The 26,016-nt window shown below is 35.5% G+C and overlaps 1 protein-coding gene across 4 annotated transcripts in view; it reads right to left on the bottom strand.

Annotated features, from left to right (window-relative positions):
- SLC12A7 (solute carrier family 12 member 7) overlaps nucleotides 1–26,016 on the bottom strand; it is a 96,513-nt gene that overhangs the window by 56,220 nt on the left and 14,277 nt on the right. For all 4 annotated transcript variants that reach the window (XM_014273491.3, XM_026798517.2, XM_026798518.2 and 1 more), the window contains 10 exons: nucleotides 21,780–21,874; nucleotides 19,567–19,689; nucleotides 16,945–17,091; nucleotides 16,161–16,215; nucleotides 13,839–13,969; nucleotides 11,512–11,753; nucleotides 9,071–9,282; nucleotides 4,784–4,951; nucleotides 3,311–3,409; nucleotides 2,590–2,647 (listed from right to left, as the gene is read on the bottom strand). In XM_014273491.3, the coding sequence (XP_014128966.1) occupies nucleotides 2,590–2,647; nucleotides 3,311–3,409; nucleotides 4,784–4,951; nucleotides 9,071–9,282; nucleotides 11,512–11,753; nucleotides 13,839–13,969; nucleotides 16,161–16,215; nucleotides 16,945–17,091; nucleotides 19,567–19,689; nucleotides 21,780–21,874 (1,330 nt within the window). The remainder of the gene's footprint in view (nucleotides 1–2,589; nucleotides 2,648–3,310; nucleotides 3,410–4,783; nucleotides 4,952–9,070; nucleotides 9,283–11,511; nucleotides 11,754–13,838; nucleotides 13,970–16,160; nucleotides 16,216–16,944; nucleotides 17,092–19,566; nucleotides 19,690–21,779; nucleotides 21,875–26,016) is intronic.

Genomic DNA, 26,016 nt, shown 5'->3' with positions numbered 1-26,016 from the left:
TATGATGAGAATCGTAAGAGTGATTTCATGCCTTGGAATGCTGCAAAAAGTGTTTCAGCAGGTTTGTTTTTATCCCAACTGGCTTCAGCAATGGTATTGAAACAATTAAATTGGGTTGGATGTTGGCTGAGTAAACAAATGAATGCCACATCCACTGCAATCAGTGGTATGCTGACAGATGATAACTGTGTTAGGCATGCTACACTTCAAAACGGAGGAGCAATTGATTTTCTTTTACTGGTACATGGACATGGTTGGAGGAATTTGAAGGATTGTGTTGTATGAACCTGTCTGATCATTCTGAATCCCCCCACAAAAGCATAAAAAAGTTGATAGATTTAACAGCTCAAATTAAAGAAGATGGCGGGTCATGGTTAGATGATTTGTACAAAGAATGGAGCTTTGCACCTTGGCTGACGGAACTTTGTAAAATAGGTCTATATGTGTTGGGAGTTTTAGTGGTGATACTAGTAGTGATATCTTGCATACTTTGGTGTGGGTGACAAATGATGGACAAAACTATCAAAGAAGTTTTTAAAATACAAGAGAAAGAGGTAGGAAATGGATTTGCAGAGAGTTCTCAAAATCTTACAGAGATAGTGGATGAAGGTACAGACATGGAGGAAAGTTTTAAATTAAGACCTTGGAACTGGCGAGACTTTTTTGAACAATGACTTGTTATCACACATGACTTATGCCCTTTGAACTGACTAGACTTTCACAGCATTAAAATTGCTGTGTTGTAATATAGCAATGCTTGATGTGAGCAAAAAAAAAGCTTTAAGTAAGTAATAAGCAGATATATTATGGTAAAGACACGAAACACAAAATAGTTAATAAACAACACGGTTATGAAGGTTTCTTTTTAGTTGAACCGAGAGGACGAATTGTGGGAATCCGTCAAATCAGAGGGTTTTGGGAAAGCTGCAAAAGACAGGCCTCAGAGACAGCAGAACTACAATTAAAGCTAAGCAGTAGCTGTAAGATTTGTCAGCAGAAAAATTATATAAGAAGTAGAAAAGTAAGGACAAATAGAACAATGGTCTGTCTATTAGTGCTTGTCTAGAATAAGTCTCTAAGCTGCAGAAAAGTATATCTAGCAAGATATTAGGAAGTTCTAAGCTTAGTAATGGAGCTCTGCATTGTGTTTTAAGGCTTTCAAGCAGATACTGTATTTGAAATAAGCAAGCATTGTTTTAACCAAAGGTACGTGTGCTTATAGTGGCTGGATAGAACTACTGCCAGTATGCTTTTGCTTTGTGTGATTGGTTAAAATACTTTTAAAGTAAGTTGTAACATTAAGTTCTTTGTCTGCTGTCTGGGATGTGAGCTGCTGGCATCTTCCCATTGTCATAACCGTGTAATGAGACTGATGCTGGAAAATACAACAGCTTGAGACGCGTTCCTTAGCAGTCCCGTTCTGTTTGTGATTTGTACATAGATCCCTGGCTGGCAATACTACTAACCAATTGGAGTCACACAAGAGGTCTGTAACACTGTATAAAAAGGAGTTACGTGAATAAAGAAATGGCTTTTCCATCATGAAGAAAATGGAATCTGCATGATTTATTCCTGTAGGATTACACTGGTCTTCTAGGCCACAAGGGCACACCACTGGTCCAATACAGCACCCTAGGGGACACCACTAGTTACAGGCGTCCAACTAGACTCTGCCACTTATCATGACCCTCTGGGATTTGCCAGTCAGACACTTCTCAATCCACCTCACTGTCCACAGTTCTTGATTTTTCCTATGAGGATGCTGTGAGAGAGTGTCAAAAGCCTTTCATGGACTCCCTGCTGCTTCTTGTATTAGTTTGATTAGAATCCAGCTTTAACTGATGGTTATCCTTCTAGACTTATGAAATAAGTTGTCTCAACATCAACTTCACCACCTTTTAAACAATACCCCAATGACACTGTTCGATCATCATAAGCAAACATGGGCCTCAGCAGGAAAGAGAACCAGATACCAGCAAGAAAACAATTGTGAAACAACTTCTCCTAATGGAGAAATTGATCAAAATATGGAGATTCTCTTCATACTTGTGTCCATCACATTTATTCCCTTCATAATATGCCTTAAATTTGTCAGGCAACTACATGGTTGAAAATAGATATGACTCCTCATGTACTACTCAAATTTTAAAACAAAAAATAGTCTATTGAAAATTATGGGTCTGATGGTGCACTGCAGTCTTCTTACAAACTCCCCTTGTCATGTAACTGTCAAATCTTAAAATTTGTTCCTCAAAAACCTATTACTTCTCTCAAAGTAATATCCCCTTATCCACATCCATCAGCTCTGCAAATACTAATTATGATTTTCTTTATCAAGAACATTTCATTAGGCTGGTTCAACTTCATCTTAGATTCTGCTTCTGCTTCTTGAAGGCATTCAGTCTAATAACCTGACCAGTTTTTGCAGCCATCTCAGTTTAACAGACACACTTTCCCTCCAGTTTTAAACTACGTGAAAGAAATATATACCACACAGATATTTCACACAAGAGCCTATTAATAAGTCCTATTAATATAACATATAATTACATATACTCTGTGTAATATTAGAAGCTGAATATTACTTACTTATCTCTTAATATTACACCTTCTATACAGGCGCCAAACAACACTATACAGGAGAGATCTGTTACTGAGACTGAAGGAAGATTACTCTCTAAAATATCACATAGAAGAAATCCCATCTTTTTTCATCAAGGTATGAAATTAAAATCTCCATGACAATGCAGCTTGTGTGTGTGTTTGCTGGTTGCTTTTTTATTTGTTTTTTTTTAGTTCTTCCCTGCCACGATCTTTTAGTTTATGTTCTTTATGACTGTATGTCACAGTGATTTGTGAAGTAGTGGAAGTAGCCAGCTCATATAGCATGCAATAAAATAGGCATTTTTTCATACAAATAAGCAAGTACTTGTGTACTGTAGGTTTTGAAGAACCGACAACTACTATTACTGGTGTTTTTGGTTTAAGATCTGGTTATACTGAGTATGACAGCAATCTGCCAACAGAAGCCTAATGCTAAAAGCCTTCAGATCACTTGACTAGAACCATCAATTACATATTGGAATTTGAAGCACTAGTAGAATATATATATTTGTTCATAAAATTTGACATATTTTCATAATATTTATAAATAATACTGGTAGTTTAGACAAATATAAAATATTTCTTTTCAGTTTAGATTTCATTCATTTCCTACTCAGGAAACTAATGATTTTCCAGTGAAAAACCTGGTATACCTACAGAATCTACAGAATGTAGACTAAGAAAAAAGTCACAATATAAAGGATACAAATAAAAGATGTAGTTGAAATAGCCAAAATTGTTCCAGTAGGAATAGATTTCTGAGCATCCTTTAGATCTCCAGATCTATTTGAACCTGCCATAATACCTTAAAAAAAGACAAAATTTATGTCATAAAACCACTTAATAATAACTAAGAAAATAAGAACATCTAATTTTAAGCCAAATTTAACTCGAAGATTACCAATGGAGCAGGCTACAGAAGCATATTACAATCCTGCACAAATCCTCAATTTATAACTTCATTTTATTCAGAAATCTGTGTTATTACCCACTTGAGTAAGCAAATCCTACAAAGGTCAGTAAAAAGACAGATTAAAAAATATTTTTCAAGTATTACATCAGAATCATTCTTGAAGTGAAGAAATACAAGGAGTAGAAATTTTGCTACTTGGAATGGATGTTACAAATTCATAGGGACTTGGCAATTTTAGCCAGTATGACCTAACACACTAACTTTCTACTAAACAGACCATCATAATAACGAGCAAATGTAAACAAGCAAATCAATAAACTAACAAATAAAACCTTAGAAGCAAAAAAGAAAGGAGCAGGCAAGAAAAAGAATGGTTAGAAAAATCACATGTACGCATGCCTGTAAATCTAAAAAGAGAACGGAATTATTTTGTAGCACATACAGTGACGGGGGGAAAGAAACCTATACAATAACTAATTCTGCCATCTCTCCTAGAATTGACCTGACCACTGGAAGCAAAAATATGGAAGCTAATATCAAGATGTTCCAGTGCAAAAACATTGTCAAACTCCATGGAATAAAACAGTAACCATGGGTTCAGATATGATGAAATGTTGGTAAGAGTCTGAAGTAAAGAAATGGGAGCAGTGGGGTTCAAGCAGTGAATAAAAAGATGATTCCACTTCATAATAAACTACCAAACAGTGCTGCAACTTCTTATTGGAGTTCTATTCTGTTACTTGACATTACAATTACTTCAGTTGGGACTTTTGAAGAAAAACATGTCTGTTGTTTCATTCAAGCATGAGCTGAGGAAAATGAAATACAACTAGGCTAGGCTTGACAAAAAAAGTCTACACAGGTAATGTGGCAAAATATTGGACATGTGAACAAATCCCAGGCAGTTAACCAGGCAGCTTGGACACTGGAAGAATCATTTTAATATTAAACTGTTCTCTCAAGTCTTTGAAGATTAAAGTGTTATAAACGCACCTTATTTGGAATAAACATTTAGTAACACATGAGGATTTTGCTTTCTTTATAGAAATGGCCCTTAAACAGATTTCTTGTTTAAGTCCTATAAAGTCCAAAAGTCACTAGCCATGACCAATGTCTCCCTAGCACCAGAAGGTACATAACCTCAGACACAGAAACTTGCAACAGCATGAGTCACCCATAAGATTGATGAAAATGAAAAAATTTACATGAATTTTTTTCCCCAGATACAAGTACACATCCTCATGCAAGAAAAATAGTTGTGTCTACCTGTCACAGATGGGAAATAAATCCCTACAAGCATTGTGAAGTAGGTCATGATGTCTGTAAAAACATAAGGAAGTCCACCCATTTTTGATTCTTCTGATCCAGCAATTGATGGCTGATCTTTTTTCTCAACTATTGATCCTTTTTCTGAATAGGCACTCCAGAGATTATCTACAAGGTGGGGGAAAAAACAAAATCAGTGTCACCTCTCTGTTTCAGGATATCAATTAGTGAGAATGCAACAATCCTAGGAATCAGATGCCTTTTTCTTACACAAAAATCATAACATTTCCCATTATGATTAATACCAGTTGTAACAGGTATTATGTAACTCCAGTCCATGCTAGTAAAAATGGTGTAGTGTGAGACGTGTACTGCAAAATTTTCCCTTTCTCTAAAGCAAAATATAATTATAGAATTAAATTCTAATGTATTTGTAGAATGTACACTTACATTGCACAGGCACACAGATGCTCTATTGGGAAAAAATAAGGAAATTTATCTCCAGGTTCAAGGAATCTTAGTATATACTAATCCTTCTTGTTCTTGTATTTTGAGGAGCAGTATGAAAAAGAAATGCTACTTAACAGTAATTTGAGTTCTTTGACTCCTCCTGTACAGAAGAATCCTGCATAACAGTTCAGGATTCAGCTGTTAATGGCAAAAGATTTCCATATGGTGACAAAAGCAGCATAACCAGACTCTAGAAGATCACTGGTAAGCAAAGAAACCCCAGCAGAATATGGTTCAAATTCCCCAGCAAACTAATCACATTTGTTTGAAGAGTGACAGGTCAAAGAGTAAATTTTGAGAGCTTACATTTGCGGAAAACACTGGTTGTGTACTTTGATAAGACTGTGAGAACAGACCACACTGATTTTTATTTGAAAATGAGACAAGTTGTGTGATTATTTGTGAGAAAACAAAGTAGATACTCTTCTGACCTGTCAAGAAGGCAAAGGATTTTGCAGCAAGGAAATAAATAATTCCCATGGACTGCCAGGATGATCGAATAGCCAATTTTCAGACATCCTGAAAAACTCTAGGGAATTCCAGTACAGTATTCTAAGCCTTTATAATAGCAAAAAGTAACCTTGAGCACAATAGAAGATGGACTTTGAACCAAGTGGCCAAAGAGAGGGTACTCATACTCATATTAAAAAAAATCTTACAATCAGTAACCATATATGGAAGTATGCATGAGAAGCAGAAGAGAAAGCAGAGCAAAGATCAAAAATAAGTATTATGTGCTAAGGAATGCTATGTGTATTACTACAATCAAATGAAGAGGAGTTACAGACTGATCTAGAGATCAGACTGAAGCCATAAGAAGTTAATGAAACAAAAGAATTTTAAATTTCTGGAATTTTAGCAGAGATGAGTGATGTAAAATAAGACTAGATCTCCAAATTGGCATCTATCTGCCCCCTGTGAAACATAAGAAGAAAATCAAAACATCAGTTTGAATTGCCAATCAAAAGCACTTAAATTCTTAATAAGCACTCAACAGTTTGTGTCCTTTATTCAGCATGACACAGGACTGACAATGACCTGAGCACTGCAATGCATACAACTAAACTGTGGAACTGTGCATGCCAGCACATGGGTAAAATCAGCTTAGATATTCTGTTGAATAGAAATCACTTTCCCTTTCTATAAGATGTCACACAGAGCTTTCCTATGCTCATTTTCCCAAACGTGATAATCCAAGTGGACTTGAAAGTTAGGGTGAGAAAAAAGAATAACTTTTCAGAAGAGTCCAGACATTTGGCCCTTCTAGGACCATTCCTTGATTGCTAAGGCTCCTCTAGCAGCTGACATTTAGGGTACATACACAAGAACAGGTACAGTGTATCAGACCAACATGCTACCACCATCAGAACAATGTTGATAAAGCTAGTAGCCGAACTGCAAAATTTCTGTTAGTGTTATAGGCCTATTTAGTCAGCCACTTTCAGAATGATTTATTATTGTCAGGACAACACTCACAGAAGGGATGAATACTTATTCTATATGAGTGCCCAATAAATGGTGTGAGGACTTAGCACACTTCCTGAGACAATCATGGCATCTGAATATTCCCAGTCACAGCTCAAGAAACTTTAATGTCCAGAGCCTGCAGCTTCAAAGTCGTCACACAAGGCAGAAAATTCATCAAGTGAAAGAAAATTCTCCTTGAGAAATCTCTGCCACGAAAGCTCAAGCTTATGCTAGATATCAGAATGTGTGCTCACACTCAGCAAGTAAGACACCTTCTTTTAGCATTAGGTGTAACTAGGATAGTGAAATGCATTGTTATGGAATAGCTCTTGTTCAGAGAAATGTTAATCAGTGAACAGAAGCAGAGCACATATTTTCAAAAGCAGGAAAAGCAGTACTCAGCCTGAAATCTCCAAGAACACTGAAATACCTGAGGTTGACATGAAATAGTATTGATACCCAAGGACAAATGGAAGGCCATTTCTTTAATTTAAAAGTGTTTCAGGGAGACACAGAAACTAAGGACTCATGAGTGGCATATCTACAGGAACAGTCAATAGCAACAATAGCAGTTGATAGAGGCAATAAACAGGGAAGTTATTTTTTGTTTCTGACAAAACTTAATAGTTATTCACAGTTTTCTTTAGTTTTGAAAAACTGGGGAAACCTCAACTCAGCTTTTGCAAAAGAAAATTGTCAGAAGTATTCAAATTCCTTGAGGTAAACATAAATGAAGGCAATCCACTTGAATCAGTCCGTCTATATTGCCCATGTTATTAAAATATTTCTCACCCAAGGAATCTACGCGAGACATTGGATAAGAGGAAATCTCCTCATATGGATTAAAAAAAAAAAGTTCAAAGACAGAAAACAACAGGTAAAAGAAAATGGAAGTACAGCTTTGTAAAGAAGAACAGCCACCAGGAAACTTCTATAAGAAATGACCATCAGATGTAACCAGTGCTATCCAGTACACTCAAATAGCCCAAAAATAGGAGCTAGTACCAAGATGAGAGCCTGCTGGCAATTCTCAGTTAATTCAAAGTTGTAGAAGGAAAAACAGCTGCAAGGAACTTGAAAAAAACAAAACAAAAATGTATCAGATTCCATGAGTAAACATCATGGAATTGATGAAATTCACTACAGGTAAGCAAAGTGCAGTGAATAGTGGAAAGCGTGTCACTGACAATGAGCTTTCAGCAGACTCCTGGTCTTTAGAGATCTTAACATTATGTGAGAATAAATTAGCAAAATATATTTTTATACAGGATTGCTTGTTGAATGAAACACTAAACAGTGAATGGAATAAAGGAAAAAAATAGTACTCAGCTGGAAACCTCCAAAAAGCAAAAGAACAATTTAAATCTTACAGGGTAGCAAAAAATTGTGACATACAGCTAACTTGTGAGCTGAGGCAGGAAGTACAAAATTATTAATGAAAAATTGTAGATATGCATATGATAAATCATAAAATTCAGAGAATAAACTCTAAGTTACATTTCTTGCAACAAGCAAATAATTTCATTTTTTTATTGAGTAAATTATTTTTTAATAGCCACAAATTTTGATTCAGAGAAGTATCTTTTAATGTATTTGTACACTTTATATGTGATATTTTCAACTGGAGTACTGTTGTAGCAGTGACTGTCTAATGTGCCTATGTAGCATATTTATATAAATCAAACTTTATTTTAAGGAAAGGCAAAGCAGAGGTATCAGAGTATCCATTTCATTCCCAGAGACATTATTTGTGTGTGTACAATACAAATTATTACACATTTAAGATGAATACTATGACTTGATGCAATCTGAATTCCAAGCTGCCACAACCATACAGATCTGTAAAGAGAATAAAATCTATACATTGTAGACTGCTCTTCCCTAATTCAATCACTAACTTGTACACATTGGACAATCCAGAACTTCACTCTCATTGCACCACCTGTGAAGTGGAAACAAGTTCCCTCTCAGTAGAGTTTGAAAATATATTAATGAACGGCTTATTGAAATGTGTGTTTGGCATACACATTTAAAAAAAAAGCTGTGATGAGCACTTTATCACCTTTTTGATTGAGCAATGGCTTTTGAAAGAGTACCTATAAAACTCCAATTACCCCCAAATTAAAGCACTTAATACTAAGATTCTAAAACCAGGTTCTTTTATAGGAAGAAGCATGCTCAAGGTAGTAATCTTTCACACAGACTAGGGGTAAAGAAACAGTAACAGACTAGACCGCTATCTTATTGACCAGCCATTGGCCAAATTAATAATGTCTAAAAACTTTTAAGTCACTGTGCCTTCCAACTTACCAGTTAGAACTCCACTCGTTATTCCTGGAATTCCTTGAATTTCTGTTACATTATTGAGACTAAAGTATTCATCACATGTAGCATTAAGCAAAGAACTATCACAGAATAGCAGCCACAAAGGGGTAGTCTTTGTTTCATTATTGCTTTCAGTAAACTTGGCACAGACATCAAAGCTGCGTTTTGACAATGTACGGTTTCCAAGGAGACAGATACTATAAAAAAGAAAAATAAAGTCAGTGTTCCTTCAACACAAGGCTGTGAATGATGCCATTTTTTGTCCATTAGACTTCTTCAGAAACCTGTTATTTACACTATCTACCTTAAGGCCTATACTACATCTACTAAAACAGTATATAGTTTCTACATCTAAAACTATCATCAATAGTCTTTAAAATATGGATCAAATATTTCTTCTTTATGGTAAAGCATAATCAATTTAAGCAGCTTGACTACTACATAACAGCAATTATGATGCATTCAGCCCTACAAGAAAGAAGTAAAATTAAGAAATACTTTATAAACTTAATTAAAAGATGAGTCTGATGAAGAAAATATAAAAGTGCGTTTAAACAAGTAAACCATTCTCTTCATTTTCAAGCAACTGAAAACTTTAGATGATCCTCAAAAACAATTACAATCCAAAAAGTAGGAAATAAGCTAGGAAGATTAAACAGCCAAATATGACAACAGTGATGGGAGTACAAATTAAAGAATCATGTATTGGGAAGGAATTTTTTTTCAGGAATGAAAGAGAAAAGTCTGAACAGCTGTCAGAAGGAAATTCCTATCAGCAGAGTACATTAAGGATCTAGGTATATTTCTTTGTTAAACTATACAAAAGATGTTTAAGATTCCAGGCTTGCTTAAAAATTGAATTATATAGATCTCTGAAGACAAAAGAAGGAGCATCAAATATAAAATGAGGGTTAGGCAGATACACCAGCACAGCTTCAAGGTATTGCATCTCACAAAATTTGAGCAGATTTAACAGAAAACTGTTGCTTAAAGAGATCATCTTGTCACTTGCCTTGCTAAGTTTTCTTTTGAATTGCTACTGATTTGATGACTCAATAGCAGCAGGGTCAAATAATACAAGCAATGGAAACTTCTTTCAGTTTGATTCAACTGGGAAATCTTGAGGTAAACTATTTTACCACCTACACAATGGACAAACTCAATGGAAATTAGTGATATCAACCTAACTAACCAGCTAAGTGGAAGTTGTTTTGTTTGGGTTTTTTTAACGACCATCATCAGATCAGTCTTACCATTACACAAGAACCTACTTAAGTTTCTCATTTTGAGGCAGACTCTAAATGTAAACCATTATATTTAGTGGAAAATAAACTCTTTATATTTTCCCCCAATACAATAATATTACAGTAGCGGCCACATATAAAGCCTCCAGGAACTTGGTAATGAGTCTCACCTATGCTACATATCCACATAAACTCTCTTTTACTTATACAGGTCACAAAAAGATATTACTATTGCCCCGCTGGAAGTTAGTGTAAGAAACATAAGTTTTATTCAGATATAGGTCAAAGTTTTACATATTACACGGAAAACAATGCTACAGAACAATCCACAAGTACTGCTCTAATGGTCAATTAGAGCAGTAATTACCAACACTTCAAAGTAATATTGAATTTGTAACAATCATACAGCAAAAGATAACTCTTACTATGAAGTGCCACACAAGACTGAAGGTATCAGCCTATTCTGATCATGTCTTAAGCAATTTAACTTTGTTTCATCTTTCAACAGAAAAATATGCATAAAAATGCAACTCATATAACTGGGTAAAGTAAATTGCAGCTAATAACTGGAGTGAAGTAACTCCTATTGAGCTAAGAATTAAGCACATCAAGGACCTTGAGAAGCAATGTGTCATGTATAACAATAACATTTTATTTTATTAATGGGACTGCCTTCACAAACACAAGTGACTTTAAACACTTCAATGTGTCATTTTTAAGTAGGGAGAAATGGAAGTTTCTAAAATTTCTTCATAACACAGAAAGTTTAAATTTATGGGTTTTTTATAACAATGCTTAATAGTGACAATGGTTTCTTGACCTTTTTACTTTATCCTACAGGTTTTTAGTTAAAATCTTTAGATAAAGCAGTACATTTACCATCAGCAAAACACACCTTCTTGCTCCTTGGGTATGGATGAAATAACAGCCAAATTTTAAGCACCAAAGAACATTTTCTAGAGTTACCATATCTTATGAAAAATGAGAGAAATATTCAGATATGTGAATATTTCTCAGAATATCAAATGACCACATTGGTATTTAAACTACAGAAAGCTACCACTGAAAGCAATGTGTTTGTATTTTGAAATTTAGCTTAAAACATGAAATGATTACAGTAGCTATTCCCTCCACACACTTTTTTTCTTTTAAATAACCCACACAAGTCAATATTGCACTTACGGAAAGTCAGGTGGATCAAAAGCAGTCTTAATAACTCCAGCATATATGGCAATGATGGAAAGAATCACACATGCAAGGAAGACCAGTGCAAGCTTGTTGACATACTTTACTCCCACAAAAACTACTATGGCCATCAGAATGACAATACACGTTCCATAGACTCTCATGTTGTTCAGCATAGCCTCTGTTTCTTCACCAGCATCTGCCACTTTAAATATAGCAGCACTTGGAGAAATATAGGTCTGCAAGAGATATGGTGAACTATCATACATGTAATAATGAACATTTTATTAAATCATTTACTTGAACTATAAAATCTAACCTTCTATACCAGTTTTGCTTTCACAAATGAGTTTAGCCATATAATTTGGGCATCAAGAAACTCTAGAGATAAAGGAAGGAAAAGGGTGAGGGTAAAGAAAAACAAGGATTAAGAATAGGATACAACTTTTGCTCCAGCTTCTTATCTCCTATTAAAGATCTTCCACTCCTCTAATTCATGTGTCTGCCAAATGGGGAAAACAGCTAAGGAATTTGGTGGTGGAAGGAAGTAGACCACGAAAAAAATAAAAGAAAAAACCCACACCATAAACAGGACTTCCATTGATTGAAACAAAATATGAAGAAACAAACAAAAGTATAATAAACTAAATTTTTTTCAGTATTATAGACCCTATATAATACTTCATAAAATTTTAATCTAAAGTTGCAAGAGCACAATTTACAATTATTGTGAAGACGTTTAGTCATGTGCTAAACCAGACAGACATTTCCAACTACTACAATTTCAAACAAGATTCTCTCACAGATCTCTCTTTCTTAAATTTTGGTGTGCTTTACCTGAAAAGAAGTTGAAAACTGTTAATAGCATTTATACTGACAAATGTGTGTGAGAAGACAAACTGATCTAGTTCTAAGACATTCACGTACTACACTACACAACAATATCTATATGCCTTCTTCTAGCACCCCTAAAAACACCCCTCTCTGTTCAGCTACCAGGGCTTGAATATTAGGGCTTGAGGCAACTCCCGTCCTTCAAAAAAACTGCTCAAATGACTATTTTTCAATAATATAATTTCTAAAGGCAGGAAGAAACTTTGAAAAGGAAACTGACATGATGCATTCATAAGCAAAATCCAAAAATAGACATAGACAATCATTTACCAGAATTTTCTTAAATTAAATTTAAGTTTAGTAAATTACTATTTACTAGAATGCTAGAAGATATGAAAATTGTCACATCATCATGGAAGAAAAAGGAAGCAAACTAAAAAAAAATTATTACAGATAAAGTATATATTGTTAAAAAACCCTACACTGTGACATTGCAGAAGTTTCAGGCTCTCTATGGAGGTACTCCAGAAGATTTTCTTGTGGATTTTGTTGCCCTGCTGTTCAAAGTCTTGCCAGGGAAAACCATAGGCAGATGACTGATTTCTGTTTCTCCAAATAATCCATGCCCCAATGAAAGAAAAAGCAATACTCACGCCTTGTGGCTATGTCAGGGGTCTATTCTGAGGTCTTTGACAGATACCCTGGACAGCATTTTACTTCAAATTCTGTAGCTAGATCCTGTACATTTTTATTAGCAACACAAACCCAGCATGACCCTCTAATAGGGAGAACAGTGCACCAAATTCAATCCACAATAGAACATGTGCTTGTGTTACTGCTATAGATCAGACAAGCCAGATCAGATCACACAAGCAAGCATTTGTGACTACTATCTCTAATTTTAATATAAAAAACCCTGGATTTGATTACATGGATCATAGTAAGTAACAAGAAAGAATTTTTAAGTATCTTCTGTGCATATATTTAGTTTCTGATTTGATGACCAATTATTGGCACCTCCTGAATGAACATAGTAGCCAGGCCACTGCCACACAGGCAGAATTCCACAGCATCTTTGCAAATAGATGAAAATTCAAAGCCAGTAGTTCAGAAATGAGGAAGTGTGATAGATTATTATTGCCTCATCATAGATATGCCCTTTATGATTTCCACAACTTTTCATTAAGCAGCAGTGAGAACCCCGCTAATGCTTTCCACCTATTATTTGGAAAGAGAATATTTCTGCTTGGTTCACAAATTATATAAAATAAACATACATCAAATAGCATTTAATTTATTTTTGTATTACTGATAAGAATTTAACTTCCTCAAATAATCATAAGTAAGAATAAATACCAACACCCTAAAATGTAGTATCAAGACATTAATGATCACCAAACTAGAATGCATTTTAGACCATTAAGAAAATTCATCAGCAATATCCTGAAACAGCCCAAATACATTTAGTCTTAATAAAGACTAGTACTTACCAATAAAATTTCAATGGTACCAAGAATGTACATTGCTCCTGCAAAAGTTGTACCCAAGTAGAAACAAAGTCCCACTGCTCCACCAAACTCTGGCCCTAAAGATCTTGAAATCATGTAGTAAGAGCCTCCAGCTGTGAATTTGACAAAACAAAACAAAACAAAACCAAAAAAGCAAACAAAAAAAAAACCCAAAGAAATCAAACAAAACACTTCCAGTACTTCAGATAAGGGATGGCAGTAGAGAGCAGAAATTTGAATCATTCAGTCAACATAATCAAGATAACCACTGCATGTTCCTCCACTGACATACTCATGACAAGACTGTAACCAATGTCTATACCATCTAGATAGTTAGAATGCACATTTCAAGATTAATATCCCCATATGCATTGTCTGTGGAATAGAAAGCGAAGACCAAAGAAAGAAGAGGAAAAATTCCACAAGTTAACAGAAGTAAATTAGAAAAGGATATACAGGTATAAATAGATATGAATGAATTTTTAGCTTCTAACCTTAAGCTATTCCCCATTAAACAATAAATTTCCAAAATAATTACTTTATGAGACAAGGACAAAACAGATTCTTTTCTACTGATTCTTTCTATTTTCTGTATACTAAACCATTGCCACTTTCACTACAGTTCATTTTTTTAGTACTGTTTAAAGGTGTTGGGAAGGGATTGCTTTTTTTTGTCCACATATAAAAAATTCACTTTTAGCCTGAGTTCTTCAATTCTTCTCACTCTTACTTCCTATAAGTATGCATCATCTTTCTTTAAGTCATAAACTACACCACCACCATCCTATTTCCATTGCACTATTTGCCTTTTAATAAGGCTCTAAATTTCAAGCTCATCTCTTTCTTTTGGAATGTCAACCAACTACCTCAAGGCAAACTCTTCTCTCTGGTTCCCTCTCCATCTACTCTTAAATTAATGATTTTTGTCCTGCTTGTGGGAAGAAAGAGACAGAGGAAAGATGTGTGCAATTTTAAATAACATATATCAATGTGATGAGTCTAAAGCTGTTTTTCATAGAATCACTAAATTTGGAAAAGACTTCCAAGATCATTAATTCCTATCATTGATCCAACACTACTGAGTCCACCACTACACGCTGTCCCTAAGCACCACACCTCCTTGTTTTGTGAACACTTCCAAAGATGGTGATTCCACCATTCACCTGGGCAGTCTGTTCCACAGACTTCAGTGTTTTCAATCTGAATGAATGAGGAACAAAGAAAGGTATTATGATGCATCACCAATCCTTTTACTAAATATAATGAATGCTCTTGCATATAAAAGCAAAATAAAGGACTCCGCTGCTCAGGTCTCCTTCAGTTCTGGGTTCTTATCTGTGCTTCCTGCCTTCTCCATATATTCAGGACTAAGAAACTGGCACCAACAACAAAAAAAATGAAAATTAAGACCTGTCTTATGTAAGAACTGCAGGCTTCAAAGTCTGTGAGAAATGTTAAACAAAACCATTAAAATGAACTTTAAAAATATGAGAATAGAGCAGAACATTTTAGTTATCTGCGCACTGATTTGAATAACTCAATTTTATTATAAAACATGAGTATTTTAAACAAAATTGTCTATTGATTTTTTATTTCATATATGGTACTGGATCCATGAAATACAATTATAATACAATTACTCGACATCCTTCACAAATTATAGCTTTTACTATTATTATAGCCCAACAACTTCATTTTAAGTTCAGAGTTCATACCATATCTGAGTTCTATCAATTATTGTGCAGAGAAACTAAAAAGGGTAAGAGCTTCAAGAGCTAATTGATTTTGCAACTAAAAAAACAATCTTTTACTTTATGAAGCCAAATCAATTTATCAATCTATCCTGAAAATGTGAGATGGGCAGAACCTAGAGTGTTTATGCAGAAAAATATTTTTGCCATGAGACCAGTTACTATTCTTGCAGAAAACAAGACAACTAACTCCAGGGTTTAGCTGGAATGTAGGAAAATTCAGGAGAGAGAAAAGTAGTACCCTTATTTGTAAAGAAATTTGCTTTGTGTGAAGACCAGTCTCCATTAATTCAATTTATAACATCTTATCTTTGATTAAAATAGGATCAAATGACTGATGACAAAGATGTGCTGCAGATTGTAATTCCCAGAAGACCCAGTCTTAAAGACTGCATCTCACATTAAAAAGTTATTTATAAAATCAATTGAAAGAAAAAATGAATTTGATACAAAAGCATTACTTCTGATATTTGAGAATGATAAGAATTTCTTATCCCAGATTTAAACTTCCATTATTTAAGAATTTGCCATGTAAGATAAAATTCTTCATTACCTGGAACTACGCCATTTGTTGCTATAGCACTCATTGAAATTGCAGTTAGCATAGTCTGTGGAAAGATGAAATAGAGAAAATTTAAAATACCAGACTTTTGGAGGGTTTTTTTTTAAAGATTGGGCAAAACAGTAATCAAATGTAACTAGATTTTTTTTCACCCCAAGGTGTTTAATTTGAGATATTCATGCAACTCAAGTACTCAACTTTTCAGGCAGAAGATTTAGTTAACTTACACTTGACATAGTCTTTAAAGAACTGCAAGAATATAGGCTATTGCATATACTTAAAATAGTGTGTTCATTATTTCAATGTAAAAAGTAGTGAAAACTAATTGTAACATTATTATGACAACATCTAGTAAAGATCTCATATTCTAAAAAAATACTTTATAGATTCAATGCTGTGGAGTTTGATCTGTAGTTTATTATTCAGTTTGTTCTGAAGTTGAAAAAAGCAGAACACTTCAGATCTCTAAGTTAATAATGAAATATTTGCTAAAGGCTGATTTAATAAAACTCATATAAAACTTTAAAAAAAGCTTACTTTGATCAACTCAAAAGAATGTCCATACGGGTTAGACTGACACGGGACACCCACTGCTTATATATACAACCCATTTCTCTCAATTGAACCACACTGGTTAAATACCAGTACAATTTTACCAGTATGATTAAATATGGTTATTTTTCCCCTGATACTCATACATTAGAAGGTGTCAGTACTCTTTCAACAGAGGATTTAGACAGGACTTTAAAAAAGAAATAAAATAAGGTTAACTTACACAAGCACAACACATGAACACAATGATGAAAGACTCAAGAACTCCAGCTGTTCCTACAATCCATGTTAAACGCAGAAAAAGGATAACTCCCAAGATGTTTTGCAAACAGGGAAGATATACGCCAATAAAGGTGCCCATTTGTGGACCCTGGAAACAAAGCGAGAACATCAATTCAATTCCTTTGCACTACAAAATTTAAATATATAAACACTTTATTCCACAAACACTTATCACAAATGGTCCATGAACAAATGCCAAGTGAAAATGAATGCTAGCTTCGGAGTGTCCAGCTTTGCAAATATTCATGTGCTACTAATAAAGAAAAATTCCTGAAAAAAGAGAAAACTATTTGTGATAACAAACTCTCATGTTCCACAGCAATTAGGACGACACCTTGATAGGGACAGGATGGCCTTTTATCTGTTGATCATAACACTTTACAAACTTTTTCTGAAATACCACTTACAGGCTAAAGTTACAGGTTAAACATAAATTACTGCCATAATCAAAATATTATTTATATTCTGCAAAAAGTTGATCACAAATTGCCACAAAGCTGGCACAAAATATTATATTCAATAGTAATTTTAATTTTAAAAAAAGACAAAGTATTAAGACAGAGCGTGAAGTAATGCAGAGCTGACTACAATTTCTTTTTTTCAAAAACTGCAGAACCTGTCACAACACAGTATATGTGTACTTTTTATTTGCTAGTGATCATCATAGGTCAAGACATACACAAAAGCATTCAGGTTTCATCGCTAAAGTTTCAGTCGTCTACACTTATGAAGAGAAAACAGGCTTTGAAATAATCTAGTTAAAATCAACAGTTATACACAGTAGCTTTCCAGTTACACAAGATAGTCTTAAATCACAACTTGGGCTGTGAAAAATGGCAATTGATTTAAGTTATCAAAATTATTAAGAAAACACTAAATTTCCAACATTGTTTCCATGTTTCCAATGGAAACAATAAATTTCCAATTCCATTCTATGGAATTCCACTAAATTCCACAGAATGCCATTTAGACTGCATTTTTTATTTTTAGCATCTTGGGCGATATCCATGTGCAGCATCAGCTCCACTGTCTCAATCACACCATTAAAATGCTACTCTGACAGGCTACTACTTAACTATCACAATTTCAGAAATGAAATTAAGACACATACATAAAAATTGTGTTATCAGGACACCACATGGAGCACAAACAAGACCAAGTGCAAGCAAAGACATGATGTTCATTTGTTCATAGTCAGTTCCAGAGGGAGTAATATGGTGCTGCATTGACAAAAACCTCTACACAGCAGCTGAAGAGACAAAGGGGTTCACAGTAAAGAAAGTGTGAGATGATCAGTGTTACTTTTCTCACATCTGAAGTTTATCTTCAAATGAGATGAAACAAATATAGATCAAGCACAACTATACAAACAGAAAGAAAGCACACCCATGAACAAATGCAGGATAAGGAAAAAGTTAAACAAACAGCTGGACTTTATCTCTGACCCTTGCCCATTGTCCTGGTACCAACTTCCACTCAAAGCTCTATTCCAATCAAATGAGCTGCTGTTCTAAGCTTATTTTCAAATGTATTTTTATCTCTGTCTTTTCTGCTCTGTGCTCATTTTCCTTATTCTCATGTACTTCTCTTCATAGCTCAGCATATAAATTCAGTAGCAGGACCCCTTCTCCTACGCAAAGACAGGTGACTACCAGCACTGTCTCTTCCCAGCATCCACCTTTATTTTCTTAGTTTCAGTCACCATGCTCACCATGCAGCTCATCATTCTTCCCTTACCCATACGTTCTTATACTCTGTCAGGTCACATGCTTTATTCCAAGCTTTCTCCTTCAAAATCAGCCTCTGCTAACAGAAGGATCAATCCAACATGCCACTGCAGACTCCAACTATTGCATACATTCCACTTCTACAGACACAGATACACATTTTGGGTATCCAGCAGACAGACAAGCCTTGATGAATTCAGCTCACTTCTAGCAAGTGTGTTTAGCAATGTGTCACACAGAGCATATGATTTCCCCTCCCCCAAGTACAACATTTTTGATGTTTGCGACAAAGTGTTTTCTTGGAATGCATCCATGAAGTTTTAAAAATACTTACGCCAACACACAAAACTAAGACAGCTACTCAGAAAAACTACTACCATGTTAAGAGGTGCAAATATGCTTGTAGAATTAAAAGACTGACCTGTTTCATCTCAAATTTACCTTAATATAACTACCTAAAAACCTAGGCAGTTAAAATATATTAATAAACCTGCAAAAAGTCCTACTGTATGCTCATTAGAGGTAGGTAACAGGTACTGATGCTTGCACAAGTTCACAAGGAAGAAGAAAAGAAAGGAAGAAAAAACTGAGTATACTCCATGTTTCAGATCCTAGCTTTGCACATGTTTTACCTACGGGTTTTACAGCACAGTTTTGCTAAAACATGCTAACAAGAACATCAAATTAACACAAGTCCTACAAAAATGCTTCCGTTCTAAACATGGTATTACAAACCTCACTCCCATTTTTAGGTGCCCACATATTCTCTTTTCCGGTTGAAAAATACACCTCTTATAGCTAGCTTTATCTCGATAAATTATTAGAAATCTAAATACCTTCACTTCCTTTCGTTTGCTGTCTTCATCTGCTTCATGTTCCACCACTCCTTGAGTCAGATTAGTGTAGTTTGCTAGTTTATTCAGAAGAGATGACACCATGGGGTTACTATCCATTTCTTCCTGTTGGGTTTTGAAGAAAACTGCATTTATTAAATAAATTTTCTTTTTAAGTCATCGTTTTAGATACTGCTTCAAACATACTCAACAGGTCAGCCCTGATTCAGCCAAATAAAAAAATTAGCATGACAGAATACCAGTCAGCTTGCAACCAACAAGAAGGCTCTATTATTTCTAGAAGTTTAACTCTACATGGCTATGTTGCACCATTTCTTTAATATTTTTACGCTACCTTACAATATGCAGCTCGAATATAAGGAAAATCTAGAGAAATTCCACTGTAATTTTAAAAATCTATTTTCATCACAGTACAGTCTTTAGTGTATTGTACTGGTAAAGTTGGGTCATTTGAGTTTTTCCAGCACATGAGTTTTTCCAGCACCTTGCTTGTGTTTAGAAAGTGACTTCAAATGATTTTTCAAGTACTAAAGTACTTAAGTACCTCTCTGAAGTCTAGTGCTGCAGGCTTACATATGTTATTACACCAGGCATACTACTTCCAAAGTGTTAACTTGTTGAAAATACCTACACATCTATTACATATACTTGCACATATGTAACAGCACCTGACACAGAAGTCAGCCCATCTTTCTTTACTGCTACAAAACAAAAGCATGCTAAAACATGTCATACAATCCAGAAGAATACACAACATTAGAATTCCAAGAAAAATGGATCCAGGAGAATTCAATTAAATACAAAATCTTGAACACTGGAAAGAAGACAAGAGAACAGGGTGACAAACACAGACAAGAAGTAAAGTATGGGAGATTAGGTAATGATAATGGTCATAATAGTCAAACTTCTTTTTAACAGTTTATACAACTCTCACATCTGAAAACACAAGAAAAACAAGATTATAGGAAACTTTGAAACATACATAGTAGCAAAAAATTTCACCACAACACCAGCGGTGATGCAGTCACTAGAAGGGTTTCAACGCGATACTGTTAACAGCAATATCTATAACTTGAGATACGTAAAAATAATGGTTTTATATCAGTTTATTTAATGTGAGCCATGTTTCAAAATAACAGATTCAGGACAAAAAGCAGCTGTGGCCAAATTATCATCACTGACGAATACAGCAACTAATTTGAACCACATAAAGTTTTGGAAATGGCTTTATGGAATAGAGCTTGAAGGAGAAAAATTCAATGACAGAACTTTAATACCATCATTCCTGTCAAAAAATACTAAGATATTGCATACATGACAAAAAGACAATTAATGATCAACATTAGTTTGATCCTTAGCAAAATTTTCTCTAGAACAGTGAAAAATAGTAAATATACATTATTTGGGTCGTGCACAGGTGAGACGAAAAACCATGTCCTCTGTACAAAGATATTTGAAAGGAAGAAGAGAAAAATGTAAGAGAACAACAAGAAAAAATTGAGAAGAATGCAACAGTAAGGTGGCTAAACACTGTTGGAAGCACCTTGTTTTTGTTAACAGCAAGCATCAGAGCAAGACTAGTTGATGCTGCTAGAGCACAGCAACTAAGGTTTTTATTAGAAATACTACTTAATTGCAAAAGTGGTCCTTAAAAGTACTCAATTAATACGCTTTTTTCAGTAATTTGATTGTAATAATTCAGTTGTTTAAAAAGGTATGAAATGTCCATTAATAAAGTAGATATTTACATTAGAAATTGCTATGGTGTGCTCTACATTGCAGTTGGATAATACAACTAAGTCATGGCTTGCAAACTTGTTTTTTAGCGTTGCTGTGTAACAAAAATTCCCCCGTTGAACAAATTATTTTGCTAATCCTCTTAAAACTGAATACTGCTTTCGTTAAAAAAAATACATTTGACTTCCAGTAGCTTTGTCTAACAATGTCAAGATCCTAGCCCAAAAATTTAAATGCACGAAGACTTATTTCATATCTTCACATTAATGCACACCAATATTTACTGTTCTTGCCTATATAACATTCAAATACACTGAAATGGAATGTTAGCAGGAACCAAACTATGAAAAAGTTATTAGAATTCATTTTCCCTGCCACTAAATTTTAAGACAGAAAGTAAACAGGTGATTGCTTATCTCCATTAAAGGTAAAATATGTTTTTGGAGTATTTAACTTACCTCAAAGAGAGCCATATTCTTTCCTTCATACATGCTTCTTCTGCCCAATTCTGCACAGTTAATAAATGGACTACTTTCCCTGGCAATCCCATCTCCTAGTGGAAAAGTAACACAATTAAAACAAGACGGAAAAAAAAAAAAGATACTTTAAAAGGAATAGTCAGAAGACTCTGGTAAGAGCTGGTTCTAAATAAGACCATAGGTTGCTGCAAACCTAGTTTTCATCTCAGACATGTGGATGTTTAACATTTAAGGAGATTTAGTTTAACTGTCGAATCTTGGTATAGTGTTTCATCATTATTACTCTTTAACACACATAATGATTTCTCCCCTACCCTTTCTAGTTTCCCTAAAAACACTTGATAATTGCACTACATATAAAGGTTTTGAATATAGAATAAAATAACCTTTTTATTACTTTACTGACTCCCTCAAAAAATCTCCAGTAGTTGAGATAGGAATTTATGAAATGCAAAAGGAATTACTTTGTAAAGGTTGTGTGGAACCTTCCATGACATGTTACACTTAATCTATTCCTTATTGAAATAGAAATTGCATTAACCTGTAGCTCTACTGACCTGCTCTGGCACACCTCTCAAAAAATACAGCATTACTTTCACTGCCTTTCAGCCGACAAACTACAAAAACTATGACATGCTGATACTGTCACAACCCTGGCATTTCCAAATAATCTCAAGTCCTTGCCTGCACCACTTTGCCTGTGTGCCCTTTTGCTCTTATATGCACAGATGACAGCAATAGCACCTACAGTCTCTCCACTACAGAATTAAGGAACAGTTAGAGAACAAGCTGTACTCTTTTCCCCTGTCTTCTCCCTCTGCTCCCTACATGAAATCCCAGAAGAAAGCTCTGGCAAATGTGTACACTAGTCTTAGCACAACATATTATCTTGGTTGTAAACCAGACAGAAATATATCTCAGTCCCTCAAACATAAGAGGGACTGTGGATTTCCCACCACTAATTTCCTACCACTCTCCACAGTATCACTATAGTTATTGGTATCCTGACATAGAAACCATATACTATCATAAGAGACACAGAATATAACAACTGTCCTAAAAATTAGGGCTTTAAAATTAGTTCCTCAGTCCAGAGAAGAAATGGCAATGAATTCACACATCCAATATATTTCCTTCTATCCACATCCTCCAACTTTCATTTTTCTGTTTCTCTACATTATATATTTGGTCTCCTACTACTTCAGGTCCTACAGCCTGGTTAGGCACCCCTCTACCAACCAAGGTTAATGCAAGGTCAGCAGAAGGAACACTGTCAACACAAAAGAATCTCCCTCATGAACTAACACCTTGAGATGTTTCACAGTATATGGAACATGCTGGTTTCACACAAAATTATCTGAGAAATTGGCATTTATGGGTTCCACTTTAATGGGCTCCACTGTACTTAAGAGAAAGATTCAATTAGCTTTTTCACAGACAACAAAAGAGCAACTCTGCCCTGAAACAAATACATCCTGATTTCTCTTACCATTTTGCTAAAGCATATGAGCGCTCGGATTTCTTGCTTAAGACATTGCATTTTCTTTCCAAGATTTTTGCAATGGTTTTCTTTTAGCTCCATTCCTGAAATAACCCCATTATTTCTGCTGAAGTTTTTATAAGCCATTTTCTGATGATAGTCTTCAAAATAGTCTGGTAGTGACAGACTGCAATAAACTCCTGTTTCTCTAACACAGTTTTCTTTTTGTATTTGTGTACGTTTGGCACAGCAATTTGATAGGCAATACTATGTCAAATCATATAATGTCAAATATTATTTTAGCTTCACTTGAAAGAGAATCAACACTGAAAAAGTGACCAAAAAAGCAAACTGACATGTACTGTCATCTGCAGTTTGTTGACTACTTCTACAATTATAAAATCATTAGGACCATAGAATCATAAAAGCATTAAGATTGGAAAAGAGCCCTAAGATAAGGTCCAAACTTTGAACACTACCATGTCATCTTAATACAGTACTAAGTGCAACATGCAGTCATTTCTTGAACACCCCCAAGAATGGTGGCTCTACCACCTCCCTGGGCAGTCCATTCCAATGTTTAAGCACCTTTTCAGTAAAAAAATGCTTCGTCATGTCCAACCTGAGCCTACCCTGGTGCAGTCTGAATCCATTTCCTCTAGCCATATTGCCAGTTGCCTAGGAGAAGAGGCCAACCCCTATACTACAAGTCCTTCCAGGTAGTTAGAGAGAGTGATAAGGTGCCTCCAGAGCTTCCTTTTCTTCAGGCTGAATGACCCCAGCTTCCTCAGCCACTTGTTATCAGACTTGTGTTCCAGACCTTTTCATTGCCCTTCTCTGGACACACTTGGCAATTCAATATCTTTCTTGAAGAAAGAGGCCCAAAATTGGACACAAAACTCAATGTGTGGCCTTAACAGTGCCAAGTACAGGGCAACAATCACTTCTCTAGTCCTGCGGGCCATGGTATTTTCAATAGAGGCCAGGATGCCATTGGCCTTCTTGTCCACTTGGGCACACCACTGGCTCATATTCAATCAGCTGTTGACCTGCACTCTGCGGTCCTATTTTGATGAGCCACTTTCAAGCCACTCTTCTCCCAGCCTTCAAAATTGCATGGGGCTGTTGTGCATGACCTGGCACTTTGCCTTACTGAACCTCATACATGTACCACAGTGGCTAACCTCCAGTTGTCCGGAACCTCCCCAGTTTATCAGGACTACCAATAATGATAGAGAGTGGCTTGGCAATCTCTTCTGTCAGGTCCCCAAGTACACTCTAGTGGGTTCCACCCAGCCCCATACACTTCTGAGTGTCTAAGTGGCTCAAAGGATCTACTTTTTCCAGATTATAGGGGGTCAGTTCTGCTCCCCATCTCTCTCTACCGGCTCCAAGGGCTGGTCACCATGAGGATAACTGGTCTTTCTGTTGAAGACTGAGGCAAAAAAGGCACCTCAGATTGCCTCATCCTTTGTTACAATGTTACCCTTCATATCCAAGGGTATGAAATGATAGATTTTCCTTATCTTCTTTTTGTTAATATATTCATAAAAACACCTATGAACACCTTTGAGTTTTAATCACTGCTGTCAACAAAATCACCTTTATTTCAAATTAAAAACCACCACCTTTTGAAGTATCCTCATTTAATATGTCTAGATATACAGTGAATCTTATTAACATGTAAGTCAAACTGACATGTATTAAACCATTCAGCAGAAAGAACTAGTTTCAGAATCTCAATGCACAGACATCATCTGTGGTGAAATTAACCAAACAAACTATCTCAATCTTTAGCTTATTCTTTCTTCAAAAGAAGATTCAATAGTGTCCTGGGGTGACATTATGATGCTTGTATCCCCATTCATCTGTTCTGTGCCTTTAAGACCGGCACTGAAGAGTGGAAGTTTTGTTTGGGTTTCTCTTATCAGGAACACAGAGACGAGCGGTACATAGGGCTGTTTTTTCACTTCTGGCTTCAGCTTGCTGCTTTTGCTTGCTCCCTTTTCCTGCTCTTGCTTCTGCTCTGCTTTTGCCTCTGCTTATTAGCTAGTTTAGCTAAACAGTCCACATTCCTTCCTGGACTGTTTCTCCTCTCTTGTTTCTGTGACCATCTCGAACCTGCTCCAGACTGGGACCCGGGAACACCGAAGGTTCAGCTGCAGCAGCTGCCCCAGCGCCAGAGGGACTGAGAACAGAGCAACCACCCCCGAAAGAGACTTTCTGATTTTGTCATCTTTCTCAAAGTGGTGTCATCGGGTATTGCTCATTTTGTGTGCTGGGGGGTGCTGGGCCAGTCAAATAAACAGGTTCTTTCCACCTCTCTCTAAGGAATTTTTTCCTGAACCGGTTGGGGGGAGGGGCCGTGTGGGTTTTGCTTTCTGGAGGGGCCCTCCTTTGCAGATTCTTTAACAAATTTGCCCTAAACCAGGACAAATAGCAAAGAAATAATTCATTAGAAAACCAGATTTAAATTAAGACAGGATTAACACTTTTCACAAATCCAGTAAATCTTGCCCCTCATGCATCAAGTGGACAATAGAAAAAGCTATTTCAGTTACTTCTACTGAGGTTACATGGAACACGAAAGGAATAAAAACTTCATTTCACTAGTAAGTCTAGCCATCTCTGTTTATCTCAGCCCTATCCTCCTGAACTCTGAGAGGAAGCATTAAGATAGTCAAATCACAGAATCATGTAGGTTGGAAAAGCACCTTGACACCAACCACACACTTA

Source organism: Zonotrichia albicollis, chromosome 1 (genome assembly GCF_047830755.1).
Source record: "Zonotrichia albicollis isolate bZonAlb1 chromosome 1, bZonAlb1.hap1, whole genome shotgun sequence".
Lineage (NCBI taxonomy): Eukaryota > Metazoa > Chordata > Aves > Passeriformes > Passerellidae > Zonotrichia > Zonotrichia albicollis.
Note: the sequence above shows the minus strand (reverse complement) of the source record. Positions and strands in the feature narration are given on the sequence as shown.